The sequence below is a fragment of the Podarcis bocagei genome (assembly GCF_964188305.1).
Source record: "Podarcis bocagei genome assembly, chromosome: 5".
NCBI lineage: Eukaryota > Metazoa > Chordata > Lepidosauria > Squamata > Lacertidae > Podarcis > Podarcis bocagei.
Window position 1 is genome coordinate 102,268,115 of NC_138129.1, and position 22,977 is coordinate 102,291,091.

General features: G+C 46.1%; 2 protein-coding genes across 5 annotated transcripts in view; both read left to right on the plus strand.

Moving 5' to 3' along the window:
* The window catches only part of TMCO1 (transmembrane and coiled-coil domains 1), a 16,607-nt gene extending 15,279 nt beyond the window's left edge, over positions 1 to 1,328 (plus strand). Inside the window, exon 7 of the mRNA XM_081193335.1 lies at positions 922 to 1,328. Within this exon, the coding sequence (XP_081049461.1) occupies positions 922 to 1,020 (99 nt within the window). The 3' untranslated portion in view covers positions 1,021 to 1,328. The remainder of the gene's footprint in view (positions 1 to 921) is intronic.
* Positions 1 to 21,666, plus strand: part of ALDH9A1 (aldehyde dehydrogenase 9 family member A1) — a 24,931-nt gene extending 3,265 nt beyond the window's left edge. Inside the window, exons 1-12 of one of the 4 annotated variants that reach the window (XM_081193315.1) lie at positions 3,333 to 3,385; positions 5,232 to 5,438; positions 11,542 to 11,687; positions 13,596 to 13,725; positions 15,450 to 15,584; positions 16,353 to 16,549; positions 17,240 to 17,380; positions 18,233 to 18,421; positions 19,299 to 19,386; positions 20,025 to 20,166; positions 20,500 to 20,612; positions 21,143 to 21,666. In XM_081193315.1, the coding sequence (XP_081049441.1) occupies positions 5,258 to 5,438; positions 11,542 to 11,687; positions 13,596 to 13,725; positions 15,450 to 15,584; positions 16,353 to 16,549; positions 17,240 to 17,380; positions 18,233 to 18,421; positions 19,299 to 19,386; positions 20,025 to 20,166; positions 20,500 to 20,612; positions 21,143 to 21,237 (1,557 nt within the window). In that variant the 5' untranslated portion in view covers positions 3,333 to 3,385; positions 5,232 to 5,257 and the 3' untranslated portion in view covers positions 21,238 to 21,666. Of the gene's footprint in view, positions 1 to 3,332; positions 3,386 to 3,909; positions 4,043 to 5,231; positions 5,439 to 10,999; positions 11,025 to 11,541; positions 11,688 to 13,595; positions 13,726 to 15,449; positions 15,585 to 16,352; positions 16,550 to 17,239; positions 17,381 to 18,232; positions 18,422 to 19,298; positions 19,387 to 20,024; positions 20,167 to 20,499; positions 20,613 to 21,142 lie in introns of those variants that run through there. The other 3 variants (XM_081193313.1, XM_081193312.1, XM_081193314.1) reach the window with 3 other exon arrangements.
* The last annotated feature ends 1,311 nt before the right edge of the window (positions 21,667 to 22,977 follow it).

The following is a 22,977-nucleotide window of genomic DNA, read 5'->3' on the forward strand; positions in this document are numbered from 1 at the left end:
AAGGGGAAAGGGAAAGGTGAAAAATGGGGTGCAACAAAGGAAGGAGGTAGGCATGGGAATGGGGACAAAGATGAAAGCCAAGGGACGAAAGAAAGGGTCTGCAGAATCAGATGGGGGTGGCAGCTTCATAACTGGATGAAAGGTGTAAAGGGTGCTTTGTAGTTGCAATTGGTGGGAGGAGACAGGTGCAGGAGGTTCCCCATGGAGGTGTCCTGTGTGCAAGGGGAGCTGCCCTAAAGGAGAGGAGGCAGCTGCGTAGACTTTGAAGCAAAGTGGGGCTGCAGAATAGAAGAGAAAAGTGGCTTCGAAATAGGGTTGGAGAAAGGGGAATGAGGTTTTCAACCAGTACAAGGTTCTAGGGGTTTAATGTGTGTGGGAAAATGATTGCAATCATTTTCCCACAAATGTGTATTGGAGGGTCAGAGCCTCCCAGTTTCATATTTTGAAAGTGGGGGTTTGTCTCTTGCTCTTTCTTACCTTTAAGCAATTAAAAGGTGGATGAGTGGTGTGTATTCTAGCTTGTGCATGTTTTAAAACTTGCAACTTTACACCAGCCTTTCCAGTGCTAGACCTTGCACACCTCTTGATAGGCCTGGCAATGTAAGGCTGTCTAGAATGCTCCTTGCAGAGTTTGGAAGAACTCTGGTTTTGTTTGTTTCTTTGCTTGCAGTAAAATACAGTTTTCTAAAAACTTTAAAGTTTTTTTAGTTAGTGAAAACCAATGCTGTGCTCTTCAGTGCTCTGTGGGCAAAGCATAGAGCTATTCCATATAGAAGAGTACAAATACAACAAGGCTTTGTGGGGACCCTGTTCCGACTATGCTGAGAAGACCCCTAAATCACCCCAGTTGGGCCCTAAACAATGCACAGCCTTGCACGAAAGCAAACCAATGTGAGTTTGTGTTTTTCTCCTGTTTGCCAGAATATTCAGAAGCTGTTGGGTTTGGCTCCTTCTCGAGCTGCCACCAAGCAAGCCGGAGGATTCCTTGGCCCCCCACCTCAGTCTGGGAAGTTCTCCTGAAATAAGAGTTGCATCTCACTAGTCGAAACATCCTGACTTTACAAGAAACTCTGGATTGCACAGAAGGCTTCCTGAACATGTTGCCTATGTAACTATCATACCTTTGTTTTGCAAAGAGATCAGCACTGAAGCACATCTTTGGGCTAGATCTTGTACTTACTACTCTGAGGCAGTGGAGAAATATATTAGTGGAATTAAATGGAGTGCTGTTTGATGAGAAAAGTGTGATTTAGAAGTAAGGAGCAGTAGTATTCTTTCTTGTGTAATAACCTTTACCAAAGTGAAAATAAAACAAAAATTGTTTTGTCTCTGTGCTTCCAGTTCATATACTTCACCTCAGACACTATTCTGAGGGAGGCTTTTATTCCGCAAACTCCCGACAGCTGCAGAACGGCAGCATTGGTTTGTTTCAGCCACTGGCTTCCCCTGGATGTTTTTCGATTGCAGTTGGTTAAGATTAGCATTGTATATAAGTGATGTCAAGAGACAGCTGAGGGGGGCTTGGCTTGCTGTTGAGTCAAATGGCGGCTTGATTTCAAGTCTCCGGCAGTCTCCTCCATTTGTAGTGCTGCTGCAAAAGTTTTACATCTACCTCAAGGTGGGTCATTTCCCAGACACACATTTTCTTCATGTCTCCTGTCTTGCTGATGCAGTTTTCCTGTATGACAGCTTTCATTGCCTCCCATACAGTCGCAGTTCTGATTCCTTCTGTGTTGGTTCCAAATACGACTTCCATTCTTCCCCAATCCACTTGACCACCAGGTGGTGCTGCAACATCATGGGAGGGAACTGCCGAGCCAGCTGCCCGCTTGCATGATTCAGCAGAAGACAAAGGGACAAAATCAATATGACTGTATAGCTGGTGGGGATGAGGCTAGAAACAAAAGTTGGGTGAAGCAAGTGCCATGCACCAGTGAAGTATTGGCTTGTGTTTTCATTTTCAAAGTTATGGAGCCCTTGCTATCCATGTGACCATCAGAAATCACATTTTAATCACCACCTAACATGGGTGGCGCTTGGGACGCGGGTGGCGCTGTGGGTTAAACCCCAGAGCCTAGGGCTTTGCTGATCAGAAGGTCGGCAGTTCGAATCCCTGCGACGGGGTGAGCTCCTGTTGCTCGGTCCCAGCTCCTGCCAAACTAGCACAGTTTGAAAGCGTGTCAAAGTGCAAGTAGATAAATAGGTACCGCTCCAGCGGGAAGGTAAACGGCGTTTCCGTGCGCTGCTCTGGTTCGCCAGAAGTGGCTTAGTCATGCTGGCCACATGACCAGGAAGCTGTACGCTGGCTCCCTCGGCCAATAAAGCGAGATGAGCGCCGCAACCCCAGAGTCGGCCACAACTTGACCTAATGGTCAGGGGTCTCCTCTACCCTTAACATGACAACACCTTCTTGAAAAGACATCAGAGTTTGAAGGGTTCTTTTTAGAAAGGTGGTTTGCCCCTCACTGGGTCAGTAAACAGAAGCTAGAGTTACAGTAGTTAATCTCCCTTTTGGCAAAAAAAATCTGCCAGCAGCATCATGTAAAACATCTTGAACTGCCCCAAATTCAATTAATTTGAAATAAGGGGTGCTTTAGGGTCCTGGAGGGGAGAGGAGAACAGTGCATCATAGTCTTGCAAACACAGAACTTTATTAGGATACTTTAAAACACAGTATTAAATGATTTGGAAATAGTAACAAATCTTATTGCTGCGAAACTGCGCAGCGTAAAATTGGAAAAAGCATTGTGCACCTTCAATCTCAGAGCAGTATGGACTGCCATAACAAAGTATAAGTTAACTTCCTATAGAAGAGCTACTAATAACCAGCCAAATAAGTTTATATAACAATGAGCTTTATCGCACTTATCAAAATAAGATACAACTGTACAATAGGTTTTCATTATTGTAATAACTTGTGTGCAAACATTTCTTTTTATTCATTTTTGGTATGTATTAATATAATTGCTAAAAAAATACATTTAGAAGAGCACCGGGTTTAGGCTGCAGTTACCTGGGAGTGATTCTCGTGGATCTCAGCTTATTTCTTATTTCTGAGTAGACGGGTAGAGAACTGCGCTGCCTAGATTCTCCCTATTGAGACAGCAGAAAGTGCGCACGACGCAGTTTGGGGGGACACGAATTTGGGGGCAACAAAAAGAGCTGCTGTGTCTCGGATGGTTTCCCCTCAACACGCAAGTCTTCCAACCTGCCTGGATCCTCTCTCTGCCCAAGGAAAGCCCGGCTCAGGGGAGGAGGCGGGGCGGGGGGCGGGGTCCCGGCGGCCCCTCCCGCGCCGCGCTCCCAAGGGCCGCCCCCCGCCCCGCCCCCCCCGCCTGCTCCCTCGGCCGCTCCCGGGGCTGCGCGGACGTTGCCAGGAGGCGGAGTGAGTGAGGGTCGCGGGAGAGGGGAGGGGGTCCCGCGGGGGGGTCCCACCGCGCCCCCAGGGCAGCGGGCCGGGAAGCCCCTTCGCCTGCGGCGGCGCCGCCCGGAGAAGCGCTTCCGCGACGGGCCTCCCCGGCCGGGGCCTGTGAAGGGAGTCCGGCCGAGGGAGGCGTCGGCTGGGCCGGGGCGCCAAGGGGCCGCTGCCATTACTGTGGTTCAGTTGGTTGGTTGCTCGCTTTCTCCTGCCCGAGGACTTAAGACGAAGGGGGGTGTTTCTAAGCCGCCCCCCCCCAGCTTCGAAGAGGCCTCGGTGGTTAAAGGCGGGAGGCCTGTGGAGAGAGAGGGGCGTTTCCGCCTGGCGCCCCCACCTCGCTCCCCCCCAGGCCATGGGAGCCGGGCGGCGCTGCCTTGGTTGGGCCGAAAGCGGGAAATGAAATGGTGTTGGGAGTCAAGGAGGACCTTGCCGCAAAGCCGGGTTTGGCGCTGTAGCCCCCCCCCCCGCCCCCTAAAGCGCCATAAAGCAAGCCTGGTGGTATTTTAAGGACCAGCCAATTGGTCATGGCGTGAGCTTTCATAGATTCTAAAAATATTGTCTGCGCCTGTGGAGTTTTATCAGCAAAGCACAAAGAGAAAAGCACTTCCAACTTCAAGAAACAAAGTAAAATACTCTTGAGCATATGGATTTTCATGCTTTAAACTCCATTAACTCATTTCTTTTGCTCGCTTCCCACCAATAATTACTAAAATATGTAGAAAACGATAAGGATTTAATATGTGCCCCCTCCCCCCAAATAAGCTTAGGGCCACAATAAAACTTTGCTCCAGGAGAGTGTCTTCCATGAGACAGTATTGAATAGCCTCTGGCCAAATGTGGTTCTGAGAAGAAGAACCTGTCGGGGCTGTGCCCCTGCCCATTATATTGTGGTATATAGAAGTGATGAAGGAATAGGGGGTATGCACACTAAAATAATGTTGGGACTGCTCCAAATCTTGACGCTCACCTTGATGTGTTAGTGTCTCTGTGAGATGCTATTGAATCACATTTGACCCAGTCACATCCACAGCCGTGCATTTAATGTGCATTCGGAACCTTTGTTGTGTTGGGAATTTTAGCTCTGTGAACAAACTGTAAAAAAGAGTAAGAGATAGGGGCATACACCCCACAGGAAGCTTTTGGGCCACCCTGAATCCTTCACCCATGCAGTTAGAGACTACTCCTGTGGATGAGGATGCATCATTTGTGGAGCCTCAAAACAGCTTGTAAAGATTCTCAACACCGTACTCTAATCTCCGTCCCCTCCCCCACCCCCATGGGCTGTTCTGGGGGGTTCCCCTGACCCCTTCCAGAGCCACTTTGGAGGGCCACCCTGCACACAGCACCCATATGGATGCAGGAGTCTTCAGGAAGCTTTTGCTGCTCTTGCTTTTGATTTTTCCGGGTGCCCTGCTTACGCCCTCTCCCACAGTGCTCCTCTACAGCTCTGAAGTGGCTCTGAGCAACTGGATTTCACTTGGCACAAGGTGAAAGGAGCCTTCTCTCTGTTGGCTGATTTGTGTGGCCTATCTCTTGGGGACAATCTGTAGCCAATTGCGTAAAATAATAGGAGGGTTTAAAAGCGGATTGTACATGGCTCTGTGTTTTATAGACATGCTTGAAATTCTTTGAAGGGTAAAACTTGATAAGATAGTGTGTTTTATCTTGTTTTTGTGAACTGTCCTGGTAGCTCTATGGAGGGCAGTATATAAATCTTTCAGATAAATGACACAGCAGTAGGCGGATTCCCAGGCACCTTGCCTGCTGCTTTACGGGAGCAGAGGTTGATAGGCCTCTCTTCTGTCCAATGCAGCCTTGTTCCTGCTTGCCAGCTGTCAGATGCTTCACAGTCCCCGCTTCTTACTCATTCTCCCTGGTTTTCCTGGTCTGCTCCGTTGTGCAGCAATGAGCACCATCACTGGCACATTTCAGCTGCAGCAGCCCCTCAACTACCGAGAGGGTGCCCGCATTGAGCCTGTGGATGGAGATCACAGCGAGGAGACGTATGAACCAGCAACTGGTAATTATCTCCAGGGTGATGTTCTGGGGGGGATGTGGGCTTCAGGGAGTGCAGCCCAGTTGCTGCAAAAGGTGGCTTTGGAATCCCCACCCCAGACTCTGTAGTACATCAATTTGCTATTGACTTGGCATTTTAGATAGCATTCACATTCAGTGATGTGAGGTGAGAATATTATCGGAATGAGAATATTATCGAGAATATTCTCTACTAGAAAATTCCACTCCACAAACTGTAAATTCTAGTGTAAGAACCAGTTTTACAACACTCATTTAAAAAACCTAGTAAATAATAAGTCAAGCTGTGATATTGGCAGTGTAAGTAATGAATAATGATTTTTTTGATCCAGTTACATTACTGGGCCTTGTGTCATTCACCATTGGCAGTTTTGAAATGTGAGCTACAGAAAACAATTTTTTTTAGTTTTAAAAGTGCTTTTCATTTAATAAGATGAACATTTGAATTCATATGTATTTCAACTGTATGTAATAGCCTTTTTCTATTTTGGTGTGATCTTATTCTTAGCAATTCTATACCCTTGGCCATACAGTGAGATTATTTTTACAGAAAGTAGCTTTAATGCTTTATACACTTAAAGTACCTAGGCCTATACAATTATGTGTAACAGCATGTGAGGTGGCCTTGATTCAAACAGTTGTTGCTTCTATATTTTTATTTAGTGCCAGTAACTGGTTTTTGCAGTGCCATTCAGTGGTACAAGGTGCCATATTCTACTATTTTAAATGAAAATTCTCCAATATTTTCATTAATTGAGAATATTCTCAATAGTTTTCTCCAAAAGATTATTCTCGAGAATTTAAAATCACTATTCAAATAAGTTTCTGGCTTAGATTTATTCCAACCAGAAGAATCTATGACCTTTGAAGCTGTTGGCTGGCTGCACTCGTGCCCAAGGTGCATTCTGAATTGTTTATCTTTTAATGCTTGAACTTTGAATTTGCTGATTGGTAAAAAAATGTGGCTGAGGGCTGATATGCAAGACTTGCAAATAATGGAGACAGTGGAGTACTGGTTTTTGTCCAGACACATGTATTTTTAAACTATTGTATTTGCTGTAACAATAATAAATGATAAAGATGTTTATAAATATGTTGGTCAGTGTCTTTATAAATGACTTGGATGAAAGAATTGAGAGGATGCTCATCAAATTTGTAGAAAACACCAAACTGGGAGGGGGAGCTAATGCCACAGAAGACAGAATCAGGATTCAAGATGACCTTAACAGACTGGAAAACTGGGCCCAAGCTAACAGAATGAATTTCAGTTGGGACAGATTTAAGGTTCTACACTTAGGCAGGAATAACCAGCTGCACAAGTATAAGACACCTGGTGAACAATAAGACGTACATGTGAAAAGGATCTAGGGGTCTTAGTAGACCACATGCTAAACATGAGTGATGCAGCAGCAAAAAAAGGGAATGCTATTCTAGGCTGCATCAACAGATGTGTAGTGACCCAAACAAGGGAAGCAGTAGAATTGCTCTATTCTGCCTTGTGGCAGAGCCATAGCTATGGTAAGGCTAGCCAGGGGTTTTTTGCCCCGGGTGAAGTCTTCAGAGGGGTGCCATTGAGGCTCCTAAAACCTTGTTTTTGACCCAGGTGAAATCAAGTCTAGTTTCATCCCTGCTTGTGGTGTCCAGTTCTCAGCATCACAGTTTAAGAAGGATGTTAACAAGCTGGAACATATGCAGGGGAGGGTGACCAAGGTAATCATGAGGACCCTTATGAGGACCCTTATGAGGATCAGTTGAGGGAGCCTGGAAAAGAGGAGACTGAGAAGAAATAGGATTACCATTTTCAAATATCTTAAGAGCTGCCATATGGAAGATGAAGCAAGCTTGTTTTCTCCTGCTTTGAAGGGTAGGACTTGAACCAATGGATTCATGTTACCAGAAGGGAGATTCCAAATAAACATCTGGAAAAACTTTTTGACAGTAACCTGTTTGGCAGTGGAACGGTCTCCCACGAGAGGTGGTGGACTCTCCTTCCTTGGAGGTTTTTAAGCAGAGGTTGAGTGGCCATCTGTCAGGGATGCTTTAAGCAGAGATTCCTGCATTGTAGGGGGTTGGACTACATGAATCTCAGAATCCTTTCCAACTCTATGATTCTATGATAAGTTAGAGAGTCTTATTGTCTGTCATTTACCAAAAATCATTGATACTTTACTGTATCATTTTCCCTCAAGCATGGATTCCCCCCTCTCTAATAATCAATAAATAAACACCATTTATTCAGTTCCCTGTGTATGACTATGTATGTCTCTTTATATGTCTGTCTACATAATATAATGTCAGGTCCTGTTTTCAATACAAACCTTTTGGAGCAATTTCTTCAGAGATGTGCAGTGTCAAATATTTGGCAAATCACTTTCTTGCTACAGTTAGCAAATCAACAACAAGCAAATATTGAACTTGGCTTGTTATATTATTCAATAAAACTATTTGGGGAGAAAAGGCAATTTAAAAAAAATCTGTGGTAATGCATTTTCCATCATAAACCAAAGTGTCCTGATGCCATTGCAGTGCCATCAAATGGGATAGAGGTTGCTGAGTTTCCAACGTGTCTGAGAAGTCAGACCATTTCCCACCCAATTTAATTGGCATAGAATATTGCTTATATAAGCTTATTTTATTTTTAATTATTATCTTGTTCATTGACACCAAAGAACCAAATTTATAATACTTTAGTCTTGAACATCAGTTTGTGTTCTTATGGCTAATTACCCTGCTAAAGGTGGGCAGGGACAGAGCTGTAAGTGAGTTTCTGCCTGCCCTTTTATTCCGGTTTCCCCCCTCGCCACTTTCATGAAATTAGGCCAAGGGCCATGAATTGCCTACCCCTGGTGCAGGCATGGGTGTGATGGGACGCTTCAAGCTTTTCCTCTTGGTAGGCCATGTTGTAGAATAAATAGCTTTTCCTGTTCAGCACACAGCCTGCAGTCCTATGCAGAAGATAATAGATGAACCACACTCTGTCTCTTAAGAAGCATAGGAAAAAGAAAGAATAGAAACCCTGCCCAATAAATAGTTGCTGGTGTACAATATTCAGAAGAATTCCTTGTCAAGCCTGAATCCAGAGAGGCTCAATTGGACATATCACAATGGCCTTTACATCTCAAGAACTTTGACAAGCTGAAAGTGAGGACAGCATGTTACACACTCCTTCCTTCCGGTTGCAATCTCTTAAGGAGAGTGATTGGTGAGTGTGTAAGGATGGGCTTCATCAATTAGAACAAGCCTCCCAGCCCTTCTTCTATTAAGTGGTGGTCTGGGTCTGCTGCATCCTCCATGTTGAGAAGACTGCACAGTGGACCCCAAAGTGCCTGGGGGTCTGATTGTGTGCATTGAGCAAGCCACATGCATATGAATATGAACCAGAAAGAAGATTGGGTACTTTCTGGGTGAGCTGTGCAGCCAGGACCTGCATCTGGATGCTATGTGTGTACCTGGGCTCGTTGCCGAGAGTGGCAGGTCAGAAGCAGGAGCTTTGGCAAGTGTGACCTGGGGTCATGGGAGAGAAGGACAGTGCTGGATGCCTAGTGGCAATATGACAACAGCAAGTATGAGACTTCTCTCAGGAGGGTGATCTTGCCCTTGGAGAAGCTGCTGACATCCTACAAGCGACGGGGGTCACCAGGTGGCGCATTGGAAGCTGGCCGACAATAACATCTCTCCGACCCACACAAGGTAATTAAGAGGCTGCTATGGGAAGTATGCAGCCTTCCCGGCCCCCCCAAGGAGATGGGGGGGACTGCCTTGCCAGCGGTGTCCATAATTGACCCCCGGATTCGAAAGAAGGGGGTGCGGACACTTGGCACAAGCCCTCGGGTGAAGTCAGCTCTTCCTGACGCTGTCTCCAATCAGCGCACTGGTTCGCTTTAGCTCGAAATATATAATTGGAAATATATAATTGGAAAGAAGCTAAAGCACATACATCAAGCGAAGATCGGGAGTAAAGACTGCTGATTAATGGATCTCTGTGAGTGGAGCGACGGGCGGGACAAATAAATCAAATGATGAATCACCATTAAGAGACTGGTATGTTTGGAGTGAAACGGAAAGGGTGGAGGAAAAAACTTCTTTTTTTTTGCCTTATGTGAGTATTAATAACCCTCCACCCCAGAGAGAAGAATCGTTGCAATTTATTAATCACAAGCAGTAATTCAAGAACTGTGTGGAGTGAATTATTGATCAAAGAGAGGATTGGTAAACGTCGGAGAACGGAGGAAAGTTTTATGACGCAGTTTTAAATGGCGTCTCGCTAAGACAGGCTTGCCTAAGAAGGACGGGGGGAGGAGGACCAGGGTCATCGGAGTGTGAATGGTGATCGGAATGTGATCTAGACCTGGCAGAGCCCTCTGAGATATGCTTGGCAAGCCTGGGGAAATCAACGGACAGACTGAGGGAAAGTTCTTTACGGAGGTGTGGAAATGGCATCTGTCCTTATGTGATATGATTTTTGGAGAGTGTAAAACCCACACAGAGGATGTTTGTTTTCAACCCGCTTGTGAAGATTATCAGAGATCGCAAAGAAAGGAATATATGATAGCAACAAGAAGATGAGGAAAGTAATAAAGAGACTATCTGGATAGAACTGTCTAATTAAAGCAGCAATATAAGTGATGCTTGGACCCCTGTTCGGAGCTTGAAGTATGGGTACCCCCAACAAAAATTTAAAAATCTGGCTGTATAATTTGGAAATAATGTGATTTGGAAATAATGTGATTTGATTGGCCTGCTAATAAAAATTATATTTTTTAAAAAAAAGACATCCTACAAGCGACTGGTTATGAAGGACAGTGCAGTGAACGCCGTTTGTTATGGTGAAAAGAGCATGTGACCTGGCCTGCTGTGGTATGAAGACAGCCTCAAAGTCCATAAGAAAGTTGTTATCAGCACAAAAGGAGAGGCCATTTGGACAGCCAGTACCTTGATGACAACTGCAGTACTTGCAGTCATGGAGTTATGCCAAAAATCAAGCATGTGATAATGGAAAAGACACTTACGCTCACAAGTGGGTGCTTGTCCCGAAAGCTGCCCAGAAGACGATGATGATCAAGGCGAGTCTTATTGGACACTCACAGCAAGCCCCATGAGAAAAATCCCCAGGCCTGGAAGTATAACTATGTGGGTTGCTGGAAAGGAAAGCGTAAAAGAAGTCATCCCAGTGGAGCCAGACAAAGAAGGTCGTGGAGAGTGTTGGGGAACACGGAGCAGCAGCCTCATCTCCCTCAGACTCTCCAGAGCTACAAGCAGAAATCAAGGAAGAAGAAGAAAGAGACGATAGAATCAGAGCTTGCTGAGAGTGGCGGGAAGCTAGTTGAAATGGACAGTGGCACAAATGTGAAGAAGATGAAGAAGGAGGAGAAGGAGAAGGAGAAGGAGAAGAAGAAACAGCTCAGAGTAACCTGTGAGAACCACCCTGACCAGGCAGCCTGAACCAGCCTGAGGAAGAGGAGTCTGAAAGCCCAATCCGTTGCAAGTGCAGAAAAGGCAGCTTCCCAAGAACTCTGAAAAATACTTTCTTTGCCAAGTTTCTGGATCTTACAGTTACATATGATTTAAGCATGTAAGTAATAGCTATTGACATCTCAAAAGATTTTCAGTCAACTCATCGTAGAACTGTAAAAGCATGGGGGGAAATGTAGGAGAAACCAGTTTTGCCTCCACTTTTAACCTTCCTAATGACTGGTGGAAACAGGATACATTATGCAAAGCAAACAATTTACAAATTAAACTTGCTTAATCAGTATGATTGTGCAGAATTCTGCTTTTCTTGTTGCTGAATGTGGACTATCCTGGGTGCTTGTTTTTAAGTGTGCATTGGTCTAAGTATATTTTTATGTTGTGAACCTTCCTGAGATCTGTGGATGAAGGGCAGTATACAAATGTAATAAATAATAATCCTCTTTCTGGATTGTGGCTTTTCAAAATTAAGGAATGTGGCCATTCAGATAAATCTGTAATAGTAACATAAAATCAAAATGCAAGACCTGCTTCTGTAAAAGCTTTTTGTGACAGAGGTATGCTAACAAGTTGTGCTTTAGAAACCTGAATTATTATTGTTGTTATTATTTTCCCTTCAGGGCGAGTAATTGGCAAATTTCTCTTCTCTGGAGAGAAGGAAGTAGATCTGGCTGTGCAAAATGCACAGGCTGCCTTTAAAATATGGAGTCAGAAGTCAGGCATGGAACGGAGCACTGTCCTGCTGGAGGCTGCCAGGATAATCCGGGTATGTGTTAAAAATCACATGAGCCAGCCCAGCCTCCTCTCAGGCAGCATTGGCTGCTTTCCAAGGGGATACCTTTTCAGCCATTGTCCACCAGTTTTGACTTGGCTTAATAACTCTAGTTTGTGGTTGCTGCTGGCCTCTCTCTTCTCCTGAGTTCTGTGCAATACTTGAAGAATGTGAGGAGATCTTGTGCAAGGTGTCAATAGAAGGAGAGGTTGCTAGAGAGGGAAGTGCATTTGCCCCTGGAAGCCAGATTTGTGGACTCTGGTTTGCAGTGCTGTGTCAATCACTAACCTATTAACAGCTCTAGGTAAGTAAAAGTCACCTTTGCTCAGATTGAAAGCCTTGGGGTGTCCTTGCCTTCCCAACCTTATCATACTGCTCAGAGCTGCTTTATATGACATGGGCTTGGAAGCCCTTGGATCATGCCTGCCGTTATTCTTCTGCCATATAGCCATTGCTTAATTCGCCAAAAAGAGTTAAGGTGGTTTTTATTCTTGTTGGCTGACTGCATTATTCTGAATTATTTGTACTTTAGTGGTATTTTGATATGTTTTAATGTTTGTTTTTATTTTGCATGTTGCTTAAAGGCTCATTGCAGGAGGTTGCTGGTAGTAAATAAGAGCAGTTCAAGAGAAAAGCCCTCTTGGTCCTGCCACGTCCTGCCGACACACACGTTACAGCTACTTGGAGTTGCATGTTTCCTCCATGGTGCTGCTCACCTTGTGGAATGTCCCCCCCCACACACACACACACCCTGAGCATTCAGCAGGGGCCAAAAGTACTGCTATTTTACCAGCTACTAAAAATGTATCTGTTCATAGAGGCCTTCCTGTTATACCGTATTTTTCGCCCTATAGGACGCACCAGCTCATAGGACGCACCTAGTTTTTTTTTGGGGGGGGGAATAAAGGAAAAAAAATATCCCCCCCCCCCAGGTGCGGGGCTGGGGCGGGGGAAGCCCGAGCTTCCCCCGACCCCAGCCCCCAGAACAGGCTGCTATCCGCAAGCCTTCCCCCACCAGCCCTGACAAACTCTGGGAATATTCCCCACCTCCTGCAGAAGCCGCGCGCTCTTTAAAGAGGCTGCGCGGCTTCTATTGCCTCTTCTAGCTTGGGGATGTCTGCGCGCAAAGGAAGGCTGTTCCCAAGCCAGAACAGCAAGACGGAGGGCTCCGTCTCGCTCTTCTAGCTTGGGGACAGCTGCGCGCAAAGCCTCTGCAGGGCACCCGCAAAACCGGCAGAAGCCGTGCGCTCTTTAAAAGGGCTGCACGGCTTCTCCTGGCTTTTCTGGGAGGTGGAAGATTCCCTCGCAAAAGCCTGCAGAAGCCATGCAACCCCTTTAAAGAGCGCGTGGCTTCTCCTGGCTTTTCTGGGAGGTGGGGGAATTCCCCCACCTCCCTGAAAAGCCCGCAGGCTGCCATCCGCAAGCCCTGGGAGCCCGAGGGAAGTTGCGCCGGGCTCCCAAGGCTTGCGGATAGCTTCCTGAAGCCTGCATTCGCCCCATAAGACGCACACACATTTCCCCTTTATTTTTGGAGGGGGAAAAGTGCGTCCTATAGGGCGAAGAATGCGGTACCTTTTTTTTGTTCCTTAGACACAGCAGATATAAATGTTTATAAATGTAGTGTTTTAGTGAATTGTCTTCAGTTATTATAGTGCACATTGCCTTGTCATGTTCTGCTTCAAAAGTGGTATATACATTATTTTAATAAATGAATGACTAGGAATAGCTGAATGATAGAGCACAAAGAAATATGCACAAATGTATATCACTTCGCAGTTCTAGCTTTTTTGGCACAGACTTTCTTTTGGTAGAATATAAAGGAAGCTTGGGCAGCCACTTAATTCCAGTTCCACTTGCTGCTAGCATAGTTTGATTCATACTGTGTCTCTGTTGGGATTCTAGGAGCGAAGGGAAGAAATAGCTACCTTGGAAACAATCAATAATGGCAAATCCATAACTGAAGCCCGAATAGATATTGATACATCTTGGCAGTGTCTGCAGTATTATGCTGGCTTAGCTGGCTCCCTAGCAGGTGAGAGTCTGCAACTCCATTTGTTAGTTCTGTTCCATTAGCTCTGTATTTTTTCATTCCTCCCATGTCATCTAATACACTCCTTGGAACAGTACAGAAGTCGAATATGGGTAACAGCTTCAAGTCACGGGAGGAGCCTGAATGTTCAGACAGGAAACATTTGTTGTTTAGGTAATATGGTTTGCTACTTTTTCCAGAATTCTTGTATGTCGCTTTATGCAGTGATGTCTGGAGTCCAGCTCTTCTACTGGGCATGAAAAATGGTTCCGTGTGTAAAGTGTTGTGTACTTGCTGAAACTAATATGACATCAGGTGGCTCAGCTACAAAGGAAAGAATCAGGATTACCAGTTCCTCCTTTGCATCAGAAAGTTGGCCCTTTTTAAATGTGGTGCAACAAAAAAGGTGCCAAGTTTAAAGAGCAGTGACTTCTTGATGCAAAGGAAAAATTGGGAGTGCACTTAAAGCATTCTCAATTCTTCTTCCTTGTATCCACAGCTTGAGCTTTCTTGCACCTGACATCACATATGATGGGCAAATTTTGCCCCAAACAACCTGCTGAGCCAACCTCTGAGACCTAGCAGGCCGAATAAGCAGGCGGGAGGTTCCCCACCACTAGTCTAATATTTAAAATGCAGTATTTCTCCTTTTTAAAGCTGCAGAAAGAAACTTCACAGGCAGCCACAACCAACCAGGGCCCCTACAGAATGTTTCCATGCTGAATTTGTTAGGTTCCAGTGGGCAGGTGGGGAGTTTCACTCTGTGGAATGGGGAGATGACTTGGGTGGTGGATGTATCAGCATATCCCAATATTTAGCTGCTGGTAGATCACAGTGTTGAAAACCAGGTATCACCCAGCCCAATTCAGAGCCGAAAGCGTATCACAGAAAGCACCATGAGGGAAGAAATGCAAAAACTATTAGGTTACAAAGCAAAACAGAACCCTTTCACCTCAAAAATACAGTTAAGGAAAACTACCAGTATAAAGAAACCTTTGGGAATTTGAGTATAGTGCTGGAAGATCATGCAGTGGCTAAAAATCAATATCTGCAGTCACTGGTGACCTTGAACCACACAGGTGGTAAATTGGAGCAATTAAATGAAATCTTTTTTTCCTCAGGAAGAAGGTTGCACTCAGAATCCAAAGCAAAAAGCCATTCAAATGGACTCAAGGAATGGGGACTTATTTGCAATCCTTTTTATAATATAAAATGTGGGACGCGGGTTGCGCTGTGGGTAAAACCTCAGCTCCTAGGACTTGCCGATCGCATGGTCGGCGGTTCGAATCCCCGCGGCGGGGTGCGCTCCCGTCATTCGGTCCCAGCGCCTGCCAACCTAGCAGTTCAAAAGCACCTCCGGGTGCAAGTAGATAAATAGGGACCGCTTACCAGCGGGAAGGTAAACGGCGTTCCGTGTGCTGCGCTGGCTCGCCAGATGCAGCTTGTCACGCTGGCCACGTGACCCGGAAGTGTCTGCGGACAGCGCTGGCTCCCGGCCTATAGAGTGAGATGAGCGCACAACCCTAGAGTCTGGCAGGACTGGCCCGTACGGGCAGGGGTACCTTTACCTTTACCTTTTATAATATAAAATATACCATATGTTTTTTACTCTTTTTATTCTTACCTCTTTAAAATGTTTTGGTTTGGTTTGTTGTGGTTTTTACTTTGCAAGCCACTCTGACCAGCTGTGCTGCTCCTGCTCATCTTGCTTTGTCCTTCCTGTCCAGGCCAGCACATCCAGCTTCCCGGCGGATCCTTTGCTTATACAAGAAGAGAACCTCTTGGAGTCTGTGTTGGAATAGGAGCCTGGAACTACCCTTTCCAGATTGCCTGCTGGAAGTCTGCCCCGGCTTTGGCCTGTGGTAAAAGAGATGCTCTATATGAGGAGTGAGAATGTGGGTGTCATCCCAACAGCTAGTACCAGGGGGTGGCTTTGTAGGGCGCCCATGCATGTAATAGGGAACAATACTCTGCAATATTATAAAGTCAAGTATATAAATGGCAGATGAAGAAGAGAGGTAAAGGTAAAGGGGACCCCTGACCATTAGGTCCAGTTGTGACCGACTCTGGGGTTGCAGCACTCATCTCGCTTTATTGGCCGAGGGAGCCAGCGTACAGCTTCCGGGTCATGTGGCCAGCATGACTAAGCCGCTTCTGGCAAACCAGAGCAGCACACGGAAACACCGTTTACCTTCCCGCCGGAGCGGTACCAATTTATCTACTTGCACTTTGACATGCTTTCGAACTGCTAGGTTGGCAGAAGCAGGGACCGAGCAACAGGAGCTCACCCCGTTGCGGGGATTCGAACCGCCGACCTTCTGATCGGCAAGTCCTAGGCTCTGGTTTAACCCACAGCGCCACCCGCATCCCGTGAAGGAGAGAGAACACATTAATGTGGATTGTGAGGCCGCCAAATTAAGATGGGGATTTGCGGGATGAGCATTGTGGTAGCTCCATTTCTTGCTTCTGTCCCTAGTAGAAGCCTTTACTCAACAATCATGTTTGGGCTGGGCATTCAGCTGGGATCAGAGAGGCCAAATCCATTGCCCACCCCAGCTTTCTCCTTTGCACCTCCAGATAGAGTTAATTCACAGCTGTTCTTTTCCCCTTGGCCCATGTGAATTGCCTAGGTAACGCCATGGTCTTCAAGCCTTCTCCCTTCACCCCTGTCTCCGCCGTGATGCTGGCAGAGATCTACCATGAGGCTGGAGTTCCTAAGGGGCTTTTCAATGTGGTGCAAGGTGGAGTTGCCACAGGCCAGTTCCTGTGCCAGCACCCGAATGTGGCCAAGGTCTCTTTCACCGGGAGCGTTCCTACAGGAATCAAGGTACAGGACACCAATGCCGGCTGGCAATATTGAACTGCAAAGTTTAGCCCTCTGGCTTCCCAGGTGGTAAGTCTACAGGAGCGCAAGCATGTGATGCAAAGGCCAGTTTGGAGTACCTGGCATGCCTCTGGAGTGGGGAAGGCCAGCTGGAGAGGCCCCAGAGAGCAGGATAGGAGAAGTTTCTGTTTATGCCTTTGCCATTCGCTTCAGTCAAATCCCTTTGGGCTTTTGAATTGCTAGAGGACAGTGTGTTTTGAGCAAGCCGCAGATGTAAAGCATGTCAACACTGTACTTACAGTCGGAGCTTTCCATGTTGTATCCTTTGGGGAAAGCACTAGCCTTTCACTGCCTGCCTTTCAATCCATGTTGCTGGAGAATTGTCTGGCAAGGACACATGAAAAGCAAGATGAAATTTCAGCCCTGAGTGGTTAAATCTATCATGTGTTACAAAATGCTTTTAGGTATGGAAGACAGAGTTGTGTTAGCGTAACATCACTGTAGGCTCAGAATTGCTTGACATTTAATCCTGACTTATCACCAGAAAGTATCTTCCATAAGCAAAAGATATAGATGCTTATTCAGCAGACTCCCAAATGAGGGTGTCCCTTTTCACTTGTCTAGAGATTTTGCAGAGTTGTGATAGACTTGCTTGTGTTGCTCATACACCTTGTTCCATCTTTGCTTCAATAGATCATGGAGATGGCAGCCAAAGGGATCAAGCCAGTTACTCTGGAGTTGGGGGGCAAATCCCCCCTTATTATCTTCTCTGACTGTGTCCTGGAGAATGCTGTAAAAGGAGCTCTCATGGCCAACTTCCTCACACAAGGCGAGGTGTGGACCTCCTGAGGAGCTTGTTTATGTCTTGTCAGGGAAGTCCAAAGTTCAGTAGTAACATTCTTCTACAGCTGAAAAAGAAATCTGTCATTTCTAAATTACTGCAGCATGGAAGGCCTTAGTTTTTAAGATAAATGAGAATCTGATCTTGACATGAAAACAGATGCCTGTAAAGTCCCAACTATTTAGGGCAAGAGGCCAAGGCCTATCCCTTTCTTACTGGTGGGCCTGCTAGGTTCACGTTTGCCCCTTTGATGCAACTTGTTGTATTTAGTCGACTCTTGAACTTGAAGCCATAAGGCTCCATCAAGAGTACTCATGTTGTAACTGTAAGTCAGACTTTCTTCAAGATACCACTAACAAGAATATAATGTTTGATTATATTTTTTACTGACATGGAGTTCTATTTGGATTTTGGGCCATAGACACCCAAAGGTCTCAGGCCATTTCTGCTTTGCTTTATGCCGTATTTCACTCTTGTCTGCTCTTTATATTTTCCCCACATGGTGGCACTGAGGGTTCTAAGAAAATCTTTCTGCTCTACTTTCCAACAAACTTTTTTCTTATCTCATTCAAGGGAGGGCAGCTCCAGTTTTTCTGGTGGGCTAGATTCTCAATATTCAGAGGACACATAAGAAGACACTTCAGTGCTATTCTTATATTCTAACATTTGTTTGCTATGCAAAAAGTGGCACTACAGCTCACACTCTTGTACTGTGTGGAAGAGTCTGATTTTCTCCATTCCCAGGAGATTTAAAATCAGTGAGCAGGTGGCTCATTGTGGCTACCAGAGCCAGCAAGCAAGGTGTGGTTGGTTGGTACTTTCTTAGATCTCTCTCTGTGCCTCAGGTTTGTTGCAATGGCACTCGGGTGTTTGTGCAAAGCGAGATACTGAATTCCTTCACCAAGGAAGTCATGAAACAGACACAGAATATCAAAATTGGCGACCCCCTGCTGGAAGACACACGGATGGGAGCACTTATCAACCACTCCCACCTGGAGAAGGTGTTGAGCTTTGTTAAACAAGCAAAGGATCAGGTGAGAGTCATGAAGTATATCAGATAGCTTCTCTTCACCCCGAGAACATCATACAGACACCATATTCTGTGCTCACAACAAAGGCTGTGCCTGGCAAGGCATACATGGAATTTTGATATATATGAAGTTGTGTTCCCCTCTTTTGCTAGGTTCTGAGGGACTACATCTGAACAGTTCCTGATAACTTACAGGAAAGTTGACTTCGTGGGATGTGCTGTCAGTGTTGTACTTCCCCATAAGTAGCAACAGCAGATTCAGCCATTCATGTCAAGCAAATAAATAGGGCTCTTTTGCAGGGGTGGCCATGCTGTCAGATCTCTGCTTATGGATCTAGCAGGTCGCTTCAGATCTGTTGGAGTACATTCTCCCTGCAAGATTAAAGGTTATGAAATCCAGAGTCAACATAAGCCCAAGGAATTCGAGACCATTTGACTATTCACATTTAAGGACTTTGTCCCTCAATTGTACTTTGCCTTCTGGCAAGGGTTATGACTTTTGTTTGCATGGTGCTCAGATTATCTCTTTTCAAGACTGAATAATGCTGTCAGTTGCAAAAGAACCCTATGGAGACTAGGATGGACTGGTCAAAGGACTATAAATAGAGGGCACTGTCCAGCAAAGTAGTTCTGTTATTGCAGCAACTTCTGTCCCTTCCCTTCCCTCTCCTCTCCCTAAATCTGTTCTGGGAGTTGCCCAACCCTCTGGAGCATATCTGGGGAGGCTGTGTAAGGAGGGGGGCAAGAGGGAAAGAGACAGAGAGGGGAAATTCCATTGCACAAACAGAAACCCATGGCTAACGCAACAACTTCACTGGATGCTTCCCATAGTTTCCTTTTAAGGAGTCTAATGGTTTGCTCTGGACATTTTGCATTTACAGGGCGCAGTGGTGCTGTGTGGAGGAGAAGCCTATGTGCCAGATGACCCTAAGTTGAGTGGTGGCTTTTACATGTCTCCCTGTGTGCTAGGTATGAACCCCATTATTGGTTGATTCTCCAACATGGTCAGTACTATGTTGGTGCTGAAGGCGATGGAAGATGAGCACAGTACACAGATTTGTATGGCATTTTTAGCTGAAGAAATTGGCTTCCTTATAATCTTTCCTGAGGTTGAGAAAGGATGGTGGCCCCTTTCATTGTTCTGCAGGCGCCTAATGCTATGATCTGAACTACATGATCAGATGATTCGTTTGGGATGGTACTCAAGGTCCACATGTTTGAATGTTCTGTACTATAAATAACCTCCTGTGCAGAGAAGTAATTTCTTCTCCTTACATAGTAGTTTTATTTATGCAGGAAGCTTTCATATTTAGAGTATTGAGGGTGCAGTAAATAATTCAGTTGTCAGGCACTGAGCTCCTGTCCACACTTTACTTGGAAGCAAGTCCTGTTGTACAAAGTGGAATTTATTTTCAAATAAACTTGCATAGATTTATAGGCTGATAGTTTGTCCAGATCTAAAGCAACAAGCAGGTAGTTCTGAAATCCCAATTTGTTTCATAACTGCAGAATAACTGGGTGGGAGAATCTGTTTCTTCCTCACTTGTGCATTCAGAACAGTTGCATACCTATTTAATATTATTTGATCACTTCTGTGTTGCTCTCAGGAAACTGTAATGACAACATGACATGTGTACAAGAGGAGATTTTTGGACCTGTCATGTCCATCCTGCCCTTTGACACCGAAGAGGAAGTCCTAGAAAGAGCCAACAACACTCGTTTTGGCCTGGCAGGAGGTGTCTTTACCAGGTACCATCAAGGAAGGGCATAGGTTTCAGGAAGTGAGATGGAAAATGAAACGGGCCAGACTGGACAGTAAATGGGCTGCCTGCTCTGTAATGTGGCATCTGTGGAAGATGCAAGTTGGGAAGCAGCACATCAGCCCAGAGCATGATGGCAAATGCTTGCTGCCAGTTGGAATAGTGTGCTGTCCTCATCAGCTGGCATTCCTCCGAAGTGACAGCTGTGCCTAGTGGCATTTGGCCTACTCTAGCCTGTCCCATAGGAAGGCCAGGGAACACTGCAGGGTTTCTGGGCCTTGGGAGACACACTGGTTCTTCACCCCATCCTTCTGCTTCCTAGGGACATCCAACGGGCTCATCGAGTCGTGGCTGGTCTCCAGGCGGGGATGTGCTTCATCAACAACTACAACATCAGCCCTGTGGAGCTGCCCTTCGGAGGATACAAGATGTCAGGTGAGCTGCTCAGCTGGTGGCAACAGTGCTGGGCTTTGCTTCTCAGCATATTACGTACCAGTTGGCAAAAGGGAATGGAAATATTAGCCAAGCTTGGGTTGTGGACCAAGAGAGTTGCAGCCTTCCAGAGGGATGTGGGGCTCGCCAAGAATCCTGATGTCATTTAGTTCCTCTGGCTTAAGGTCGTTCTGGGTGTTGGCCATACAGCCTGCCTGAAACAGTTGGAGATACATACATCTGTTGTTTGCAGTGCTCACCCTGTGAGAAAGGACATGCACATGCTAACTCCAGCTTTTAGGTTCACCTGTACATACACTTAAGTAAGGAAGTCCCTTCCCTTGGGTCCTTTGCATTCTCACAGGTAAGTTGCCAGCAAGCTTACTTCTGAAACCTTCACAAGGAAAAACATATTTTTAAGAGCAAATAGTGGCATCAGATGCTATGTTCTCCATTCCATGGTGCAGTTTTCCAGAGTTCTTCTCACAGGGAGCCATAGAGTTGCAGTCTTACCATGGACCTCTCTCTTGCAGGGTTTGGCCGAGAGAATGGTGAAGCAGCAATAGAATATTACTCTCAGCTGAAGACTGTCTGCGTGGAGATGGGCAACGTGGAAACATTGTTCTAATGGCCTGGTCTTGTCCATTTATTCCAGCTAAGACTCGACTGAAGTGCTGTGTGCCATGGGGGGAGGGGGGCTGGAGTGTGTGTTGCTCTTGCTGCCCCTCTCTTTCTTTGAATTCCCTTATTCTACTCTGCTTCCTTGAAATAATTCATGGTGAAGATAGGAGAAAATGTTCCTATCCACCAGTTCTCACATTCTGCCTCTTGCCTAATTTTCTGACTTTAGGAGCAGTGCATGCCAAAAACCACCTGCTCCCATTTAGAGGGGCTGTGACAATGTATCTGCTTGCGAGCTCTCTATTTTAGCTGTCAGGCAACTAGACATCTACTACCGCAATGAAGGTAGATCATATCTGCTACCTTTTCTAATCTGGCACTTTTGTACACAGTTTTCTGAACAAATAAAAGAGCTGCTATTTCAGTATTAATTGCATAGAGCAAGAGGTAATAGCTCTCTTTGCCGTCAAGGGACACCTGTGCTGTGGAGGTGGAGGGGTGGGCATATATACATGCACAGAGTTTAGCCGTCCCCGTGCACCCATCACAGACATGTGATCCATAGGGTCCCTAATAGCTATTTGATTTAAATGCAAAATTCAACCGGGGGGGGGGGGCTGGCAGGGGTTACAAGCTGCATTGTGACATGTAACAGTTTCACATGGTGAATGCAATCTGCCTCTGGTGGAACTGCCTTAAACCCAGAGGCCATCAGCTGTGCCCAGGTGGGAAGGAGCCATGGCTGCTTTAAAGAGGGATGGAGCTCTCTGGCAAACCATGCCACTTATGTAGGAAGCAATGTCACTGCAGCATTTTGTAAAAAGCGGGTTATCAGCTAGCTTCAGAATCAATTCCCCAAAGTTGGGAGCCTCTACCTCCACCTGGAACAAAATCTGTCACATGTTCCTTCCTCACAGATTGTGGGGAAGCAGCAGCAGCGGTTCCCTCTCTGGCTTCCCCACTGAGCCAGGGATGCTTCAGCTGAGATTCCTGCCTTGCAGGGGGTTGGACTAGACGACCCCTGGGGTCCCTTCCAACTCTACAATTCTAGGATTCTAAGGGATTGCAGGTGACCTTTCCCTTAGTCTGTAAGAGGGGAAAGGGGCATTTTGAGGAGTATTTGCCAGACTTCCTTCCCTACAGCCTGAGCAAGACGTGCTCTGCTTCTTAGGGCCAGTATTGCCCTTGGAGCAGTAAGTCTGGGGTCTTTGTGCTTGTCCTGTAAAACAGAATCTAGACTTGTAGTGTTGGGGGACCCCAAGGACCATCTAGTCCAGCCACTTGCAATGCAGAAATAGCACAAGGCATGTGGCCAACACACCCTAAAGACAGGCATGGCCAAACTTGGCCCTCCAGATGTTTTGGGACTACAATTCCTATCATCCCTGACCACTGGTCCTGTTAGCTAGGGATGATGGGAGTTGTAGTCCCAGACATTAGGAGGGCCAAGCGGAAAGCCAGGTGTGGCAAGCCAAACGTGGTATGTTGTGAATCTGTTTCCTGGGAATGATGAATAAATAACACCAGAGGGACAATGCCTCTGGAAGACCTTTGCCTCCTCTCCAGGGGCCACATGGCAAAGCAGACAACTCTAAAGAGAAAGGTTTTGATCCTGAATTCTAGCACCTCCAAGCAGGTGAAGAAGGGAAAGGGGGGGGGGGGGCTCTGTTAGAGGGCTACTCCCATATCCCTCCTGCCTCTTCTGAGGATAAAAATGTCTCACCTCTTCACAGAAACAGTCCTGGAG